Here is a 14026-nt window from a genome sequence, read left to right on the forward strand (position 1 = left end):
AAGTTGAACTGACTCTTACATGCAAAAAAAAAAAAAAAAACAGCCCAAGAGAAAGCAGGGTCTAACAGCTGTTAAAATTATTCTAATTTTTGGAATGATAACTGTATCATTTGTGATGACATGAAAACTGGAGCATCACACTGTAGAAACAGTGATACTCCAGCTGTATTGGCAAAATGGATATTGGTGGCCTGTTACTGTTCTATGTTCAGCAGAGAAATCAAATCAAATCAATTGTATTTGTATAGCCCGATATACATTGTCTACAGATATCCACAGACATCCTCTGTCCTTGGCCCTTGATTAGAGTAGGAAAACCTTCTCAGAATATGGATATGGAAATGGGTTCATGAAATTCTGAAAAGATGAGAGGAGCGACAAGTATCCATTAAGCATCATTGTCTTTCAAAGACTAATTTTATTAATACTTTTATATTGGTAAAAATAAATGATTCTGGCGATTGATGGAAATGTATATCAGTCTCCACCAGCAACTGAAGATACAATTTGATAGATTTTTGTTGCCTGTCAATATTTCTACTATCAGTTATCATTCCTATTGTGAAAGGCCCTCACATGCACATTTTTGTCACTGGTAACATAATCGATTGTATTATCAAAAAGTGATGAATCTAATTTCAATACTTGTGTATTACTTCTGTACAACTGTATTATTTCAAACGTTGACAATATTGCACCCGGAAAAAAAAATCGTTGGGTTGTGGACAACACAAGACATCTGAGGATGTCATCTCTGGGCTTTGGCAAAGACTAATTGATAAATTATAGGAGAAAAATCAACAGATTAATTGACAATGAAAATAATTGTCGGTCGCAACCCTACTTGTATGACTGTCATTCAGCTGCGAACGCTGACAAAGTCTGACTCCTCATCTAATAGAACTGCAGATGGGTGATTTTTCACACTCCAGATTTTCTGTAAACATCGTTACCGAACTCACTCATTTCAGCAAACATGGAGGATCATTTCCTCGGTAATCACACACTCAACACTCAACATGTCTGTGGGTTCGCTAGGTAGAGCAATAAAAATATGCTGCTGTAAGATATAAAGTTGCTCCACAGAAATTGCTGAGTGGATAAAATCATGTAGCATTTCATTAAGGTACTTAGGCTAAGCGCTGTCCCTTGGCAGGCCTCCGGCTCTTCTTGAGTGCCAGTGTGTTATAAAGCCTAAGGGATGTGCATTGGCAGTGTGGTGGCTCATTTAAAATGGATACAATGTCGAGGAACGAATCCTATATTACAGCAGCAGTGACAGTTGTACATTAAAAGGAACATTCTTTAAAGTGGACTCTTTTGGCAGAGCAGTTCTACAGCGTACGTCTCTTCTAAAACTGTCTGAAAATGCCAATGAGAAGTCTTACCATCCTCAGAGGGTCCGTCGTAGGACTTGTCGATTGCGATGCGGAAACTCTGGTTGCATCCCCGCCCCCGGACCATGTGCGGTCGCGGGCGGTGAAAGGGCACTTGGGCTTTTACGCGGCTCTGCTTGGCCTCAGACACGGCCGTCTGGAGGCTCTCCAGGGAGCTGGACTTCCAGAGGCCCAGGGTCGGGCCAAGAGCTCCGCCGGCCGAAGGCTCTGAGAGATAAAAGAGACAAGAGAGAGGATGGGAGGGCCTGTGAGCGACGAGGTGGACCCATGTTAAACAGAGGATGAGAGGGAGAAGGGAGGGCAGGGAAGACAAACAAGCCTGGTTGATGGAAGAGGAGGGAATCTCGCTCTAAAATGAGATATGCTGCCTCTGATAAAAACACACAGAAAGAGTTTTAGACCTAAAATGACGCCGGGTATTGAGATCATAAGCTTTTAGCTAAATTTACCCCACAAAACGATACACATCTCCCACAGTCATATTTCCTTATTTAAAGGGCATCTGCATTAAACTTCCTGAAGTATTAATGCTTCCTGAGATTAAGATCAGTTTATAAAAAGAATTGCAGAAAAAGAAGGAGCCTGGACAAAACGTTGCACATGAGTTATGGGAGGGTGCACTGGAATGAGTCCATACTTGGTCCGTTTGCGCCAGATTAGACCTTATCAAGTGTGTAGTGGTGCGATGTGTCCACTGGACCAAATCAAGGCTGTCCAAATTTAACCAAAAAGTAACGCAGAAGAAGATGTTGTATGTTGGAGACAAATTTGTGATATTGGGCTAAACAACTAAAATTGGCTTGACTTGATGCATCAGTCCCTGGGAATTCTTTCACACGTGTCTTCATAACACATATCTCTAGAGAACTATTGGGGTTTTTTTTAAAACACGCTTTATGTATGAGACATAAATTAAGCTCAGTGTTCTCATTGCAAAACTTGGGATTTCCTTGAACATGACTCATTACTTTAAAATTAGATGCTTCAGTTTTTCTGACTTTTCTGCTGGACAGGCATTTGATTGTGATTATGTGTGATCTGTATACAATGTAATTCCCCATAACTGCAAAAACATACTAATAAATAATGCATATTTGTATATGATTATCCCACCTAAAGGGTTTGTCTTTCATTCTATTAGTGGCTAAATTTAACATTCTTTTAATTTGTTAGTCTTCTGTGCCTTGAGCTCCATAAACTTAAGGGGAAAACAGCAATGAATAGTGCAAATTAAAGTTCTGAATTCATAATTGCACATTAAGTGAGCAAGCAAACATACATTTTAAGGCATACAGTCAAACTATGTTTATTAAATCAGGATTAAGGATTAAAGACAGGGTATCAGTTTGTTTCAGGGTTCTACTTGCTTTGTACAACTGCATCATAGCTTCACCAAAACTAAAAACAAGTACTTACAGAAATACAGAAAAATACATAAATTCATAATTTAGTTTACAATGTATCAATAAAGGAAAGCTATTGATATCCAAAGACTTGAAGTTTCGAAAGGCTGGGATTTAGAGTGACTCAGAATTTTATACAGTATAAGATCACCTGATTTTAACATGAGCAATCAGCATCGGCTCACACACTTTCTGCATAATGGATATGACTTTTCGGAGTTAAAGCTATGAAGATGAAATGTTGAGAGAGAGAGAGAGGAAAGCAGAGGAGATCGGATGAAATAACAGGCTTGACAGAAATTGGGAGAAACTCAGAGTCCTATAGGAGCAACATAAAGGAGGGGGGAAAGAAACGATGAATGAGGTGAAGTAGTACAGGGACAGGTGAGGAGCGGCACTATGGGAACTGACAGGCTCATGCATAAGCAAGAGAGAGGGGGAATAAATGAACTGCCATCATACTGTACTCAGGTATGGCCTCCAACTTGAGAGAGGAAGAAAGGGGAGACGGAGGAGCAGGAGAGCGATGAAGGCCACAGCTGATTCAGCAGGGGAGGGTGAGGAGAGGGAGGAGGAGGAGGAGGAGGAGGAGGCGGCGGCGGCGGCACTGGGAGATTCGAGGAAAAGCAGAGCTGTAAGAACGATGGGGGGGAAAAAAATGAGACAAAAGAGAAAAGAGAACAGATACTTGACCTACACGCTGTGAGAAATCGAAGGACGGGTGGCCAAGAGCGGTAAAGGAATAACACACCAACCACCGCCACTTGTGTATCGCAATGAAACAGTGACGCGTGCTCTTCAAAGAAGTTAAAGACAGGTTGCAAGCAGCATTTCTTTTTTTTTTTTCGTTCTGAAACTTTCCTGTAGGGATGACTTTCTCGCATCATGGCACTCACTGCTTAAGACGTTGTTCGTTTTCTTTTTTTTCTTTCTTTTTTTTTTTTTTTGTCATTTCAGAGGCTTCAAAGCTCCGAAGTGGAGCGGGCAAAAAGGGGGAAGTGAAACTGAAGCGGCGATAGAGTCGAAGGAGGGAGGGGGGGGGAAGTAAGCGGAGCGTTGCTGCCTTTTAAGTCCTAAATTGACTTTCTGTGAGGAAGTGGGATTTATGGGGAATAAGGGGTTATAAATAGAGAGGGGGGAGCGCTCAGGAATAAAACGCTCAATTTGAGAGGCAGGATTTGTGTCACAAATGTAATTACGGCTGTCCAGCTCGCAGCCTGATAGAATTAAGCTCCTTGCCAGCGCACTGCTGTACTATACACAGAGACACTGTGTGTGTCTAAGTGCGTGGGCATGTGTGTGCTACAAAATGGGAGAATTTTGGTCCAAAAAGAAAAAAAAAAAAAAGTTTAAGTCATGATACTGCCTGTTTGAGATAGCGGTGTGTGTCCTTGACCGCCTCGGATGAAATAGAGGGGGAAATATGGGCACAATTCACTTTTGCTGGCGTGTGTGTTTGCGGGGCTGCGAGTGCACTCATTCCATGCATGTCAGGCGGTTGAGGCTGGAGGTAAATGAATAATGAGGGTTTAATAGGATGGATGAGCGGGGGAGAGGTGGCTATCATCGCCAGCTCGATCCAATGGAGGGTGAAATCAGCGTTTATCACATATCGCTGCCCGCTGTGCCAGCAGATGCTCTCGCGGATCCGTTCGCATCATGTCTGCCTGATTGCCACTGATTCAAGCTGGTGCACATATTTGACAAACAGCCTAACAGCCAAACAGGCCAGGACGATGGCAAATGCCCTTCACAGCTGTAACACCCCTCCATCCAAGATGAAGCAATAATGTCACGCCTTAACTGTCTGCTTTGCCTCTTCTCATCTTGCGCCAGTCGGGAGTGGCGAAGTGTGAGGAGATACTTTGGGTGTCAAGGTTTCTGAAGTTTCTGCAAAGGCAACGTTAAGTGATGGCAGTTGGCACTCAAGCATGGAGGGAAAAAAAAACTGTACAAGCCAGTGTTTATACAGTTCATACCTCTGACAAAAAAGCAAAATTCACAGTGCAAATATTTTGCCCCTTGGTGTCTACATCAGATCAATGAAAACAAAAAAATTTGATGACATTGTGTAGCGTGGGATCATGGGAGTCATGATACTCAGTTTCTGTTAATATACATCACATTCCAGGACTTAAAGGTCTGTTGGCTGAAGCTAAAGATTATCGATAATACATTCAGCATTTTTGACCCTGTTCAGTTTTGGATTATAAGTGAATATCTGATGCATTCTTCTGCTGCTGTTTGGTGTTTTGTTCCCAACTGCAACAATAAAGTCTCCAGCTCTTTTCCACAGCAACAGCAGCTGACGCCTCCTAATTCGCCTCTTGTAATATACATACTCAGCTCTGCAGCTATTTTCCCTCGTTGCCACTATGCAGGCACATGACAAAGTAGTTATTTCCCCTAGCAATAAGTTTACATGCATCATTTTTTTCTTATTCAAGTCCCAGCAGCTTGTTTGAGCAATACTGCAGAGAACTGGGAAGTCGCTGTCCATGACTATCAGCCTTTCCCACTTTATCTGAAGTTGTTTTAGGTAGTTCAGTGGAGGAGAGAATAATTTTGTACTTTGTTTTTTGCAAAGGAATCAAACAAGAACCACTGGTTGTTGCTAGAGGACATTTGTATCAAATAGAAACTTTCTAAACATCTCCCTTGCTGTGCTGTTGGGAGGTGTTTGAGCCCTTGAGTTGCAGTGGCAGCACTACAGCCTGCTTCTTGGGGTTCATCTCATAGTGAATGGCATCTAGTGCGACGACAGTGTTTGTATGTGTAAAGGGAGCATTTTGCATGGTACTTTGAGCAAGGAAAACTGTGATATGATAAGCACTGAGTTCTCTCCCCAGACAGCTCAACAACCATTCACACCTGGGCTCACCTAGCCTTAACAACCCACATGAATGTCTCAGAGAAACTGAAACACATCCAGTTGCCTATGATCCAGCACGTATATTTACCATGACCTGGATGACTGAGAACCTTCATCAACATTCAGGATATTATTGAAAAAACATACTATAAAACACTAAGTTTTGATAGACAGGTGACTTCTGTGAAATGCAGCGCAAATACATTCTTCATGCCGAACAATGTTGCTGCATTGATTGTATTTCAAACAGGTATATTGTAGATGCATGCACAGCCACGTGCACATGCCTGCACACATGCCTAACCCGCGAAGACTTAAAGTGATATGTATATCGTGACTTTAGTCAAGGTTGACTGCTGTCGTGTCTGTACTGAGCAGACAGCAGTCAAGTCTTTGCCTGGAACGTAGCCTTGGGGTCCTGTGGTGCTGACAGTCCCTGCAAGGAGTACCACCGCGCCATGACGCTGCTTTGTACCTTAAAAGTGTCGACTCAAAAGTGAGTGTTACGCACCTGCCACTTGTAACTGAAGCAAACTCAGGCAAACTGATGCAACTCGCTATGTAGTTTTCTGTCAGGGGGGTTAAAGCATTATCAATAATGACATTTTGGGTGAATAAAAAAAGAAGATTGCAGTCTAACTCTAAAGTGTCCATGTGTTTTTTTTTTTTCTCAGCTGGCACAAATGATCAATTCCGAATAAAAGCTGTTTGCACACAACTCGCTCATTATTTCGCCCAATGAACACAAGAATAAATGAACTAAAAAATGTCCAAATTACAGGCTTTGTCATACAAACTGTGTGTGCAGTAGAAATGTAATACCCCACTCAGAACTGTGCACATAAACACACTGCTAAGCTCTGCTACCCCGTCTCACCAATTACAATATCCTATCAACTGGGGGGGGGGGGGGGTTAACACAAGACTGTTAAACAGAATATTGTCTTATTTATAGAAAATTTGAGATTGTTGTTCCAGTCACAACATACAAGCAAGCGAGCGCATACACGCCAATATCGTGTAAACCCCTGGCACACTGCTGAACCCTCCCACGGAGTCTCAGCACGGTCTTAACACTTACCTATCAACTGGACTACAATGTGCTCCACAGCAAGCAGCTTTGCAGCAGACTGGTTGAAAGGTTGCCACGGTTACAAGAAAGGGCCCCCTCCATCAAAACGGCTGGGGGTGGCGGTGGTGGTACGGATAAGTGTATATGTGTTCGTGTGTGCGAGGGGTGACGCTGAGTTGCCAAGGAGACACTCTGGCCAACAGTGAAAAGGGGCTGGTTGCTCCTGGCCATAGCTCTTTAAATTGGACCGTGCACACACACACACACACACACACACACACACACACACACACACACACACACACACACACACACACACACACACACACACACACACACACACACACACACACACACACACACAAGACTCACAACCCTGATGACATCTATGCTTATAGAAACCCACATGTAAACACAAATCCGCACTCGCACTTTTCCATCTGATATCCAATCTCAGCACCGACCAATAAACCCTGGAGCCGTGTTTTCTGGAGACCAGTAAAACGGGCCCTGACCCGCGCTCCTCTATAAACACACACGACACACACACACACACACACACACACACACACACACCTGTAAAAGACAACCTGCTCTCAGCACCACCCTTCTCAATAAAGGTTATTCAATTTAATCCGACAGAACTATTAAATAAACCATTACACGGGTCAGAATGTCCAGCTCCTGTGTTACACCATTGCAATAAAAGTGATCTAATTCAACAGGGAAAGTCTTGAATTATGATACACGTGAGCAATTTCATCTCAATAAATGTTTATGAATGGATTTAAGTTCTTTAAACTATACAAAGAAATGGACAGAATGTAAAAAGGTCTCTCATGACATGGATCTTAATTGCCTCACCTTAGATTGAAAGGCTTTTAAACCTTTTATTGGAGAAAATCTATGACATCAGTCTATGATGTGTGAGGTCTAATAAGCAAATAGCATGAGTGGCATGAGGCACATGTCTGCCAATATTCTATATCTTTTCTCTTCTTGACAAAAATCCCATGCAAAGACAAAAAACGCGTTGGTCTGAATTATAAGAACGGGCCAGAGATTTATATTCAAATATTATAATAATATAGGAAATTTGATAAAACAGATGGGCAGTGCAGTTCTTAAAAAACACTACAAGGAATATTTTCACATGTAGATTAATACACTATTGAGTATTTACAGCGCAGCAATGGTGAATGTGGGATTGACTATAAAGTTGCTTACACATATTGGCAGTCCCATGTTGTGTTTTTTGGGCTTGTTTCAGTGTGGTTGCTTAGCTGGGCTTGCTCCCTATATGTCTGTTCACTCTCTATAAATGTCTAGGTAAGTTTGTTGAACACATGACAGTCGGTTCTGCTGCAAGATCCGTCCACAACACCATTCCCCCCCGCCCCTCGTCTTTCCCCATGCACGCGGCTGACCACCAGGGAGTGAGACGCTTAAGAGGAAAATCACAAGATTAGTCTCTTCGGCTACTTTGCATCAATGTCAGGGGCTAAAACTGTCATACGCGCCTTGGTAAAAGTTCGAAGCAACACATTAATCGAACACAAGAAATTATAGGCAGATCAACTCGTTCCCTAATGATGGGCCAGTGATATTATAAGCCTATTAATTGAACGCATTAACACAGTCTGGGATTTCTTTCTCAGCTGGCCTTTCTTACATTTGGCAGCTGCGTGTTTTCAGCCTGGATTATGACTTTAACTTTCCTTCTTCTATTTGTCGAATCTCATTTGTTTGCGCTTCTTTATGAAATATGCAACTGCGTATTTGAACAACATTAGCGCTCTTCGGCACAGAGGAAGTAGATACCAGGCTAGTAGGATTACTTCATTGGTTTTGCAGATTTCAAAGCATTTATTGATGATACAGACTATTACCAGCCTCGTCCTTTAAAAAATGAAGAATGTTTCAGGACAGCAGTGGGAGGACAAAATGTCATTAATGTTCTGTACTCATAATGCAACTACTTTTCTTCTCATATGAAAAACCTGACTCTAACACAAATGACTGTCTAGCCAGTAAAAGCAAATCCAATTCGTGTTAAGCCCAATTAAAACTCCATTTCAGTTTAAGACCTGTCCAATCATTAAGCGTCCCTCCGTCACTTTTTGAATGCACGCTGCTTTATCTGAGGCGGAGGATGGAGCTGGACGGAGGCGCTATAGCCTGGCAGTAATTGGGTTTATCTGTTTAGATATATGAGGGAATGGGAACATATGGGCCGTATGTATTTAGCCTCCGACTAGATGAATGGCTTTAATAACCAGAGGGGACTTAAAAGGCCATTTCATAATTACTGCTTACCTCTACTGGATTACAGCAGCGCAGGGGGTTGGCAGAGTATGGATGAGGGTTGGAGAGAACTGTGCGGAGCGGGACATGTGCCATTTGTAAAAGCGCGGCAGATAAAAAGCGCCTGTGCATTCAGGGAGAACTGAAGAGCGCATAAATTCAGACACACACACATACCTGCATAATGTCATGCTGTAACTACACGAATCAGAATGCATGACGTTGACGTTAAGATGGTAACTGCTGTCAATCTACAGGTAGACCCCCGACTAATCTTAGCTTCCAGCGTTTTCACAACCTGCATGACATGCAAAGGGTAGAAAGCGTGTTGTAGGTATCCAGGCAAAAACGCTAGTCGTACCTGTCATTTGACATTTTAAATTCAAGTTTTTATGGGTACATTTATCTAGGGATACAAGGAAATGTATCCAAAATGACCAATCCTTGAAAGACCAGAGGATTTTAAGACAACTTACAGCTCACACCTGGTTGCCCTGACATCTAGTTATCTAATAAATACTAAAATGCACCACAACACACTATGCCATACCATGTGATTGGAGCTGATAATGACTCCATCATATGTTCTGATTCACAGACTGGGGAACAGAGGCAGAATTATTCTTCAAAATCTGAGTTCAGTGGTCACCAGGACACTTTGCGCAGGATGTCAGTCAACTACGGGCTTCTGCTACCATTTTTGCATCTTAGCAATATAATAAGTGTTTGCTTTTGGCTCATGGCCCAACATTTCTTTATTTATCTATTTAATGTTTATTTGTATAGGGACAAGTAAGTATCGTGCCACACACCACCGCATTTACAGCCTCAGCTAATTTAAAAACGCCCATCCCTTGATGGGCTTTTAAAAAAGGCATAAAACTCAGCAACAGATACGCGAGAGACACAACAAACACAAACTCAACAATAAATATATACAAGAAAAAATATAGACAGAACAATGTAAAACACAAACAGAGAGCGCCGTAAAAACAAGAAGCACCAGATTCAGGACTACATGACTGATCTCTCTTCAAAAACGCTCTGATCCTCTGAACAGAGAAAAAGTCATCCAAGTGTGGATTTACGTAAAGGCACCTCACCACCTCTAATTCTCAACTTCTAAATAAAACAGAATGTGAGGTTTTCATCCATCTCTTTATCCATGTACGCAGAATTGGACCTTCTAAGAATAGAGATACAAGAAAAACACACACAGATGGCCCTCACAGAATAATGAATCAATTTAAATTGACGCAACATGGCGACTTTCAACTTAAATCAGCAACGACACGCTGGATGCAAAGAATGGAGGGGGGGGAAGAGAGAGAGAGAGAGAGAGAGAGAGGAATACAGAGTGAGGTACGGAGCAACAGTGAGAGGCAGAGCTACACAGCATCCAAACAAAGAGTGTAAAACAAAGCAGAGGCTTCAGCGCTGGCAGGACGCCGGCTGGATTTAAAGTCTTATTGTGCAGAGGAGAAACAACAGGGCTCTAATGGGGAGACAGAGAGATGGCACCGGTGGCTATGCTGCAGGGTTAGCTGTTAGCTAGGCAGGACAACAACAGATGAGTCCACACTGCTTTTAAATAATCGGCAGAAGACTAACATGGGCACAAGACATGCGAATGACTGAAAACACATACAGCAAAATGAGATAACAACATGGAGAGGTAGACATGTATGAGACGTCGTAATGCAGCAGAACCCTCTGGACAGCCCCGGTGAAGTGTGTGTGTGCATATACTGTGTGAGTGTGTGTGTGTGTGTGTGTGTGTGTGTGTGTGTGTGTGTGTGTGTGTGTGTGTGTGTTTGTGTGCTGGATGAGCTCCCAGGTGTGTTGTAAGAGGGCTGCTTGCTGCCAAGGGAGATGTTAGACTCTAAGGGAGAGGAATGGAGGGATGAATGAAGGGATATCTGTCCATTACTCTGGCTGTCTGCAGGGTGTTCACACACACATGCAAAACACACACACACACACACACACACACACACACACACACACACACACGCACGCACACACACACACACACACACACACACACACACACATACAGGCACTGGGAGATGCTGGGCTGGGTCTGGCTGAGCAGAGGAAGCTCTGAGACTCGAGCATGTTCACCATAATCACATAAGGCTGGAACAGATACAGCTGCAGAGGATAGGGAGGGAAAGAAAGAGGGATGGAGAGAGAGAGAGAGAGAGAAGGAGAGAGAGAGAGAGAGAGAGAGGACGGAAGATAACAGAGAGAGAGAGACCGAACAAAAAAGGATCAGCCCGAGAGAAAGAGAATAAAAGTGATCATAAAGACAGAATTGGATGTAGGGGAGTAGGAGGGAGGGAGAAAAGAGGGGAGAGAGATGAAGGTTTGGGGATTGAGAGGATACTAAAAACGGGTGGATGAGCCTGGCGACAAAGAGAAGGAGACGGAGAATAATCAAGAGAAAAGCGATTGGGAAGGAGCGGGAAAGAACGAGAGTGGTGGCAAAGATGAAAGCGGAAAAAAGAGGGGGGGGGACTAAAAGCTCTATTGAAGATGGAGACTCCTAAGACTGGAGAATCAAGAGAGGAGAAGAGAGAGAGAGCAAGACAGAGAGAAAGAGAGATGGATAGAGAGGAAAAAGAGGGAGAGTTAGAGGAGTGAGGCGCTCCTCACAGCGGCTCTAGCCAGAGAGAAAAAGGGTTTTAGCCAGATTAAAGAAGCCAGGCGGGCCTCTTAAGACCATCCGCCTAATGAAATATGTCAAAGCCCATAAAGAAACACTGAGGCCATTTAGGAGGGAGGCTGGGGCGTGTGTGTGTCGTGGGGGGTATAGCGCAGGAAACTAGGCAAATACACTGTGTCAGCAAAAAAATGAAACACACGCAAAAGCCCTGTCAATACGCATTAGCCTATACGTCAACAGGAGAGCGGATAAAATAAATAAATAAATAAAAACCAACAAGACGAAAGCAGTGCTGCAGCGGAGAAATGGCATCGCTTTATTTATCACGGGCCATAAGGGTTATGGGGGCTGATCAGAAATTCCAGGAAAATCATAGCGAGGGGAGGAGAGGGGAGGAGAGGGGAGGAGAGGGGAGGAATCAGTCAGAGGAGGGCGGAGGCGAAGCCACTTGTGGGAATGCTGAGTGTGGGGGATTTGAGGTCAGCGGCGGTGCTCGGGTCATTTGTATTCATCCGGCAACAGGCTTAGTTGGCTGTTGCAGGTGGATTTAAGAGATCGGTGTACGTGCGCGCGTGTTTGTGTGCGCGCGCAACAGACGCTCGAGCCAGAAAGGGAGCCGGGCCCGCCTCCCCAACATCAGAACTAAAAAAAAAAGCCGGTCTTGATTCTTTCCTTAAACGAGCCTCGTTGCCTTATTAAAATACAGCGGGCGTTTCTAAATGAGATGAAATGTGTCTGCGGTACGCTGCTGAACTCCACTAACAAAATCATGACTTCTGCAGCCTAACTAGAGATGATCAACTGAGCATGCACGCTCCCTGTCAGCAGCACTCTGATTAATATTCATACTGGAGATGCCCAGAACAACCACATACAGTATTCCAGCCAATGCTGGAGCAGCTTTATCTGACTCAGTGGAAATTCACTGCTGCCCTATCACAGCACGAACTGTCCCTGCATTCAGCAGTCAGGCCTGGTGCTGGTGTGTACAAGCCAAGAAACTTTGCAAACAATGTTTTCGGTTTTTATCTTTACTGCTGCCAGCAGTGCTCGGTTACATTTCTGTCTATTTCTTTTCCTCGAAGCCAACCCCTCAACACAGGCTTTGCTGTGGTCCATTACATCTCAAATGTGATGATATATGAATATTATTTCCTTTGGATCAGGTCACACACGATAAAGCTTTCTGAAGTTTGAGTTTAGGAGGGGGGGAGAGACACACTTTAAAGCTTTTTCCAGACACAAAAGTGCTGACGCTGTAATCAATCTGTTTTGGCTTTTCTCTTGTTTAGACATTCGTTACATAACTATTCACTACATCTTTATTTAGAAAAAGATGTTTCCGATTATAACGCGCAATGCCTGCTCTGGTTCCTGGCTCACCTGACGGAGTGCTGTGGGAGAACAGTGATGAGTTAAAACAACACTGTTGTCCACATCAACAGCTTCAACATCGATTCAGTGATACAGTGACTTCTAATAGGGTGAATGGTGTCTCTGCCTCTGCCACACTGGACCCCTATGGCTTGTTTCTGCACTATGTACCTTCAGTGAGCAGGATGGATCAGAGCTCTCAACACTTTGGACAGGATAACCACTATTAGAGGAGTTCCCTCTGATGTCCTCTGGCCGCTCTGCCTTAACTCTGTGATTTACAGAGTTTCTTGAAAGCAACCTCTAGCTGCTGTGTACTGTAGCAGCTAGATAGTTCACCTATTCACACACACATTCATACACTGACAGAGGCTACCATGCAAGGTGCCACCTGCCCATCAGGAGCGATAACCTATTCATACACAAGCAAACATTGATGGAAGAGCCACCTGGAGCACCCGGTGGACCACCAGGAGGAGTTTTTTAGGTGCAGGACGAAAAAGGGTGAGAAATCAGGGCTCAGCAGCCTCTCTGGACGCAAAGAGACTAAAGAGACTGGCTTTTAGTTGTTGATGACAGCTTCAGTAAATAAACAGCTGCACAACAGACGGAGAACTGGACTTGTTGCTGTTGAATATAATTAACATTAGCTGGCTTGCTTAGTTAAATGTCTCGGGTTGTTGCACTTGCTTGATGGTTGGCTGCATCAGCGAATTTGTCAAAAATCGCTAGCTGTGCATCGCTCGTGTGAACTTTGAAAGTATGCACGATTACCTCAAGACATAAGTCTTCGACATTGTTTTTACATGTCAAGTTTTGATTGTAGTTAGCATGAAACATAACTTTACATCACTGAAACTCTAACACATACCTGGGATTTGGATTAACGACAGCTGTGTTACGCCTTAACAACCACCAAATCACGACAAAATGTTT

General features: G+C 43.5%; 1 protein-coding gene across 2 annotated transcripts in view; it reads right to left on the minus strand.

Moving 5' to 3' along the window:
- pard3ba (par-3 family cell polarity regulator beta a) overlaps positions 1-14026 on the minus strand; it is a 171824-nt gene that overhangs the window by 66319 nt on the left and 91479 nt on the right. For both annotated transcript variants that reach the window (XM_037091436.1, XM_037091437.1), the window contains exon 18: positions 1389-1604. In XM_037091436.1, the coding sequence (XP_036947331.1) occupies positions 1389-1604 (216 nt within the window). The remainder of the gene's footprint in view (positions 1-1388; positions 1605-14026) is intronic.

The sequence above is a fragment of the Acanthopagrus latus genome, chromosome 24 (genome assembly GCF_904848185.1).
Source record: "Acanthopagrus latus isolate v.2019 chromosome 24, fAcaLat1.1, whole genome shotgun sequence".
In the NCBI taxonomy this organism is placed as follows: Eukaryota; Metazoa; Chordata; class Actinopteri; order Spariformes; family Sparidae; genus Acanthopagrus; species Acanthopagrus latus.